Source organism: Lutra lutra, chromosome 2 (genome assembly GCF_902655055.1).
Source record: "Lutra lutra chromosome 2, mLutLut1.2, whole genome shotgun sequence".
In the NCBI taxonomy this organism is placed as follows: domain Eukaryota; kingdom Metazoa; phylum Chordata; class Mammalia; order Carnivora; family Mustelidae; genus Lutra; species Lutra lutra.
In genome coordinates, this window is record NC_062279.1 from 146,360,338 (window position 1) to 146,367,526 (window position 7,189).

The window sequence follows — 7,189 nt, forward strand, 5'->3', positions numbered from 1 at the left end:
GGGAGGAAAGAGCTGAGAAACGTGCCCCAGGGCTTCACCAGAAGTGGGCAACCACGCACTGCCCTGAGCATCTAAAGAGAGAGCCCATCTTTTAACTGGTGGTCCATATGGAGCCCTGCCTGCAGAGCCCGGTCACCAAAAGAGCCTCACATTTGAGAACCATCCCTTCCTGAGCATCTGTTCTGTACTGGGGCCTGTGCCAGGGGCTTGAAGTGGCCAGCTTCAGGTGGGAGGGGAGCCTCACATGCCCCCCCCACCTCCACCCAACCACAGGCACCAGAGTGAGCCCAGCTTCCAAAGGCAGAGACACAGTCGCTCAAAGGGAAAATGATGGCCCAAGCTCCTGCTGGGTGGTCAGTGGTGGGTGGACGCTGACACCGGGCTGCCCAACCCCAAGCCCTGGATCCCTCGTACTCAGTCCATCACTTCCAGCCCCTTTCCCTCCCCCGCTTCTGCTCTTGTTTACCACAGGATCCCCACTCATTCTAACTGCAGAGCCTAACAGCCCATCCGTCATCCATCCTTGTCTTCCTCTCGTCTCCTGCCCCCTCATCACCCAGTCCTACCATTTCTGGAAAGCCCTTGCCCAGAGAGAAACTTCTATTAGAAGTGTGGGAGCAGAGGGGCCTGGGTGTCCCTTCCAGGTGTCCCACACACTCCCCAGGCAGCTCCTCCTCTCACAGGGCAGGGGGGCTTCAGGTCTGAAAGGATCTAGTGTCCAGGGCCAGGTGGGCGTGCTGGATGGCCTTGGCTGGGCCCCACAGGAAGCGGAGGAGGCGTGGAGGACCACCCCCAAGCTGCTGCTTAAAGGGGCACCCACCACGGGCCACCGGACATAGTGAGGCTGCCTTGGCACCATGAAGTCCAGGCTGCTCCCTGTGCTGCTGCTGCTCCTGGCCCGGCCCCCCGCCACGCAGCCAGCTCCCCCGACCTGCTACTCCAGGATGCTGAGCCTGAGCCGAGAGGTCACGGGTGACTTCCAAAGCCTGCAGGCCGTGGAGCCCTCGGTGAGTCCCCTCCAGCTGCCCTGCATGGACCAGGAGGTTCACTGCAGATCTAGGTCTCCAAAACATGCCTTTGTACTAGGAAAAAAAGAAAAAAAAATTTTTCTTTCTGGTCAATGTTAATTTCAAGGGTTTGCATTTTATCCCCATCCTACTAAGTAGAAATAACAGTGGTTTGCATCTTTTTTAAATACAAGGAAGATCTATCAGAGACACCACAATGCTTTGTCTTTGTTGGTAACTTGCCAGCAACAACCGGAGGCTCTGCTGTAAAATGTAAAAGAAGAAAAAATAAACCTCCCCAGGAGCCTGGAGGTCCAGAGTTAAGGAGGAACACAGATCTGGTTATTCTCTTCAGGAACCTGGTGATTGTGAGTGAGCACTCAGGGGAGGACCCCCAGGGGACGTGCCCACCCTTTACTGCTTACCTCGGGCAGACAGCTCAGCCCCTGAATCTCAGTGTCCTTGGCTGTGAAAGTGTTGATACAGGGCCCACCTCCCACTTTGGGCTTCGTGAAGGTGAATGAGACATGCTGGGCACAGTGCTGGGCAGGGGACACCCCAGGAACGTGAGCACTCTTAGCATGCTCTTTTCACAGGCAGACCCCAGGCTCAAGGGGGCAGGTTCCAGAGGGGCTGCCCAGAAGCACGACCCAGGCTCCCTGGCTGCTTATCCAGTATAGAAAAAAAATGAATTAAACTTCATTACAAGCTTTGAAACAATTCGGGGCCCTTGAGTGTGGGAGGCTCAGTCAGTTGAGTGTCTGACTCTTGATTTCAGCTCAGGTCATGATCTCAGGATTGTGAGATGGAGCTCCGAATCCGGCTCTGACCTCAGCAGGGAAACCGCTTAAGATTCTTTCTTTCCCTCTGCCCCTGCCCCTCCCCCACTTAAAAAAAAAAAAAGCTTTGATAAAGTTTAAAAGTGTCTAAAAGTGTCTCTGCACCCCCTGTAGATGCTCCAAACAAAATGTAATGTTTCTCAGATGTGGGGTCATGATACCCTTACACCATTTATTTTCTTCTAAATCTTAAATAATGTGCATGTTTTTCCTAATTATAAAAGGCATACATAGGGGGCTCCCCATACCTGTGGTTTCAGTGACCCGTGGTCCACAGCGACCAGAAAGCAGATGAGCTCCCTTCTGACGTATGGTCAGAAGGTTAGCGGGAGTCTAACCCCATGTCACATGCCCACACCGTTCATCTCATCACGTGGGCAATTTATCATCTCACATCATTACAAGAAGGGTGAGTAGAGTACAGGAAGAGATTTGGAGAGCAAGATCACATTCACAGAAATTTTATGATAGTTTGGAATCGTTCTATTTTATAGTAGTAATTGTTCTTCATTTCTTACTGTGTCTAATTTATAAATTAAGCTTGATCTCGGTTTGTACGTATATATAGGAACAAATATACTATATGTACGGTCCAGTATGATTTATGGTTTCCTGCATCCACTGGGGCCTTGGACTCTGTCCCCCATGTATAAGAGGGAGACCACTATACTTTATAGGCTAGTTGGAAAATGCACAAAGGACAAAGAAGAAAATAAATATTACTTGCCATTCTACCACCTAGAGGTAACTGCTATTGTGAGATTCTGGGGGAGAGTATTTCGGCTTTCTGACTATGCATAGGTACTCAAATCCATATGCGTGAGTGTGCACGTGTGTGCGTGTGTAAGCAAATCAGATCAAGGAAGGCCCTAGGGATGTCTGGCTGTTGGATCATGGTGGGGAGCCTTCTGTGACCGACTGAGGGTGCACCCCTGTGGGGGTCATCATGACCTGTCTTCCTTTCCACAGGAGCCGTGTGTGAGATACCTGCCCACGCTCTACCTGGATATACACGTAAGAAGATGTTCCTGTCTGGGGAGGCAGGGGGGTGGGGAGGGAGCCCAGCTCCTGTCCCTCTAGCTACGGACTTCCTCCACGATGCCCTCCCTGCTGTCTTCTCCCAGAATTACTGTGTGCTGGCCAAGCTGCGGGACTTCGTGGCATCGCCCCAGTGTTGGAAGGTGGCCCAGGTGGATGCCTTGAAGGACAAAGTGCGGAAACTGTACACCATCATGAACTCATTCTGCAGGAGAGTAAGGGACACCACTGAAAATACCTTTTCTGCTTGTGGTCAGCCAGGACACTCGGGGCTTTTAGAAGAGGAAGGCTGGGGGGAGGCGGCTGGGGTGGGGGGAGATGGGTGCGGGGAGATGGGAGAGGGACGTTTGGGGTGTTTGCAGATCCTCAAACACTGTCATCCTTGATAAGTGATGGGCACTCAGGACAAGGTCTTCCTTTCCATGAGGTCATGCTGGTGTGGAGACAATACCCAGGACCACATGCTAACCATATAAGACAGACTCTACTAGGAACCAAATGGGGTAGGGGTTGGAGGGAGAGGGCCATGAACTCAGGGAGCTCCAGAGCGCTGGGGTCAGAGGAGACTTTCTAGAAGACAGGCTTCAAATGCTCTGTGATAGGAGGCTTCTGGTAGAAGAGGAGAAGGAGACAGAAAAATGCAGAAAATCCGCACTACTGAAGAAAGCGTTGTCATGGGATCCCAGAGGCACAGGCTTCAGCATCAGGCAGACCTGAGCTCCTGTTGGTCTTCCTGCTTCCCAGATGGAAGCAACCCGTAACCTCTCTGAACCACAGTTCCCTCATTTGTGAACTGGAGACATAATTATGTCCACCTCATGCCATCGTTAGAAGGATAATAATAAGTACACTCTGACCATGTGTCTGGGGTAGAGGAGTTACACTAAGTCCCTTGATCCTAAGAACCCTAGTGGAGTGACCACACATAGACTTCCACACATAGAATACCAGCCCTGGCCCAGAGTAAGTCATCAGGATGAATGATTAGCTATTGAGTTTAATCTGTTTGTTCATGCATCAGAGTTTTCTTACGGATTTCCTCCCCACACCGATTGCCCTCCTCATTCCTCTCTCCCCTTGGTCTGCGGAGGAAAGACAGGAAGAAGATATAATTACAATACAGTATTATTTCTATTTAGGATGCGGGATCACATCATGTTCTATGGGAATGTGAAGATGAGGCCCGTTCTCCTTGGGAGAGTAAGGGGTGGGAAGTTTTCCCACGAAAGGAAAGAACGGAACACTCTTAGAAGATAACCTCCAATAGCTGTGCTCAGGTTCTGCGGCCACATTCAGTAACATTCTTGCCTATTGCACATCTTTTTCAGGATTTGGTGTTCCTCTCCGATGACTGCAATGCATTGGAATACCCAATCCCAGTGACCATGGTCCTGCCAGACGGTCAGCGATAGGGCAGTCCAGACTAGAGAGAGAGCCCAAGGGGACAACAGTTATGTCAGCTGCCCAGACAATGGGCTAAAGCCATACTCTCCTCCCCACCCACCAGGCCTCCCTGTTACTACTGCACCAGAAGCTGTCACATCTCTCCACCTTCTGGAGCACAGTTCTTGTTTTCTCTTCTCCCAGAACCTACTTTGAAGACAGTAGGTTAGAAGCTTTGCTTTCATTTCCCCCTGGTTTTTGTCTTGCCAAGATGGTTAGATACACAAGGATGTTTCCTGGATCCCCGAAAAGAAAAAGCCAAACCCCCATCTCTTGTATGAACGTCTAGTTTGAGAAAAAGCAGAACGGTAGGCTTGTATTAGTGCTTTAACGGAGTCCTGGTAACATTTTTCTTTCTTGATAGGCATCTGCTTACACTTAGCCATGCTTCTATTTCATATGCTCTCCCACCACGAACTTTCCTGACAGTTAACTTCCATTTTTAAGGAAATTTCACTGCCAGATAAAGTGTATTTGCAAGTTTCATAATTATATAGTGCTGATGGGAACCACTCTTTCATTGAAAGGCGATAAAATTCAAATAAAGACTATCTCCATGGTGAGAAACATGTGTTGTGCCATGTTTGTCCAGACTGGATATGACAGTGTTGATTTCATGTGCATCTAGAAGTTGCTGCTCTCAACAAGAGGCATCTTTCTCCTTCTTTCTGAGGGACGTGCAAGTGTTTTTCAGTCTGTTTCAATCCATCTCCATGAATGTCTGCCCTTAAAACACTGGGAGATGCTCCCATTTATATTTGGGGCCAGATTGCACCTTATGTCATACCCACGGGCCATGCCATGCCTGGCACTTCCCACAAACACCAGGTCACTGAGTCTTTGGTTGCTGTACAAGCAACAAAAGAAAAATAAACATGTGAGACTGAAGAGCTCTGCACAGCCCAGGAAACCATCAATGAAATGGAAGGCAATTATGGAAAGGGGGAAGATATTTGCAAACTATATGTTGGATAAGGAGTTAATATTCAAAATACATAAGGAGCTTCTGTAACTCAATAGCAAAAAAAAAGGGGGGGGGACCAGTAATCCAATTTTTTTAAATGGCCAAAGGACCTGAATAGACAGTTTTCCAAAAAAGACATGCAAATGGCCAAAGGCACCTGGAAATATCACTAGCCATCAGGGAAATTCAACTCAAAACCACAATGAGACATCACCTCAGACCTATGAAGATGGCTTTTATCAAAAAGACAACAGGCGAGTGTTGGTAAGGATGTAGAGAAAAGGGAACCCTTATACGCTTTTGGGGGGAGTGTAAATTGGTATGGCCATTATGGAACACAGTATGGCTGTTCCTCAAAAAATTAAAAACAGACCTACCCAAGGACCCAGCAATCTCAGGATATATAGCTGAAAGTAACAAAATCAGCATCTTGAAGAGATACCTGTACCACCATGTTTGTTACAGTTTAGTTACAAAAAGCGAAGATATGGAAATAATCTAAAAGTCCACCCATCGATAAATGTATAAAAAATGTGATATATGTATGTGTGTATATCTACAGTGTATATATGTATGCATGTATATGTACATATAGACACACAATGAAATATTATTCAACACACATGGAAATATTATTCAATGAGAAAGAAGGAAATCTTTCCATTTGCAACAACATGGATAAATCTTGAGAGCAGCATGCTAAGAGAAATTAGCCAGACAGAGAAAATTAAATACTGTGTGACCTCACTTATATGTGAACTTTGGGGAGGGAGGAGGTTGAGTTCACAGAGAGAGAGTAGAATGATGGTTACCAGGCACTGGGGTGCTGGGGGAGATGGAGAGATGTCCAGGGATACAAGATTTCACTTATAGGATGACTAAGCTCTGGGAATCTAATGGACAGCATAGTGACTCTAGTTAATAATACTGTATCATATACTTGAAATTTGCTAAGAGTAGAACTTAAGTGTCTTCATTACACACACACACACACATACATGCATGTGCCCACACACACACAGACACATACAGTAACTCTGTAGGGTGATAGATGTGTTAATTAACTGGGTTGTTGTAAATATTTTATGAAGTATAACATGTCAAAACACCATATTATATATTTTAAATATGTATAATTTTATTTGTCAGTTATACCTCGATAAAGTTGAAGAAACAAAACAAAAGAAACAAAATCCATTCTTCTCCTAAGGACACCAATTATTGGATTAGGGACTACCCTAGTGGAGCAGAACTTCATCTTAACCTGATAACATCTGCTGAGACACTATTTCCAAATAAGGTCACAGTCACCCGTTTGAGGGGAAGGGGCTTCAACGTATCTTTTTGAGAGATAAAATTCAACTCACAACAATCATTCTTTCAAGAGATAACCCCATCACAGAAGGAAATTATGCAACAAACTAACTCTCTGTCACCACCACCACCAGCTACCACTTCTGACAGATACTAAATATGGAGGCATGGTACCAAACGCACAGCACGCACTTGCCCGCTGAACCTTCACAATGATGTTGTCCCTAGGTAGGCATTAACCACCTGGATTTACAGTGGAGAAAACACACTCAGGTCCAAAGGATAGGTGATTTCCCCAGACAGATGGTAAGTGGTGGTGGAGGGATTCCAGACAAAGAGCCAAGTGCTAGATGTCTTCATTCCATGGCTCTGCTAACGCTTTGCTATTTCTAGGTAGCAAAACAAGCCACTGAAGACAAGGACTAATTTACACATTTCAGACATTCGTTTGCTCATGGTCTCCAGTATTTACTGAGTGCTTATTATAAACCCGGCAAATATTGAGATGAAAAGTAAAGAATGCCTCCTCTTAGATTAGCAGAGGAGACATTTGCAAAATCTGGGAAGACAGCAGAGGAAGGAGC

General features: G+C 46.8%; 1 protein-coding gene across 1 annotated transcript; it reads left to right on the forward strand.

Moving 5' to 3' along the window:
* Window positions 1-857: 857 nt before the first annotated feature.
* CYTL1 (cytokine like 1) lies at window positions 858-4,890 on the forward strand. Its single transcript, XM_047719942.1, has 4 exons — window positions 858-1,007; window positions 2,816-2,860; window positions 2,971-3,099; window positions 4,213-4,890. The coding sequence occupies exons 1-4, from the start codon at window positions 858-860 to the stop codon at window positions 4,294-4,296; spliced, it is 408 nt and encodes a 135-aa protein (XP_047575898.1). The 3' UTR covers window positions 4,297-4,890.
* Window positions 4,891-7,189: the final 2,299 nt, after the last annotated feature.

What these genes read in the sequence shown, in the direction of transcription:
- CYTL1 (XM_047719942.1), top strand. Translation starts at nt 858, where the DNA reads ATGAAGTCCAGGCTGCTCCCTGTGCTGCTGCTGCTCCTGGCCCGGCCC. An exon ending in CGCTCTACCTGGATATACAC is followed by an intron (nt 2,861 to 2,970) that starts GTAAGAAGATGT and finishes GTCTTCTCCCAG; the next exon opens with AATTACTGTGTGCTGGCCAA. An exon ending in TGAACTCATTCTGCAGGAGA is followed by an intron (nt 3,100 to 4,212) that starts GTAAGGGACACC and finishes CATCTTTTTCAG; the next exon opens with GATTTGGTGTTCCTCTCCGA.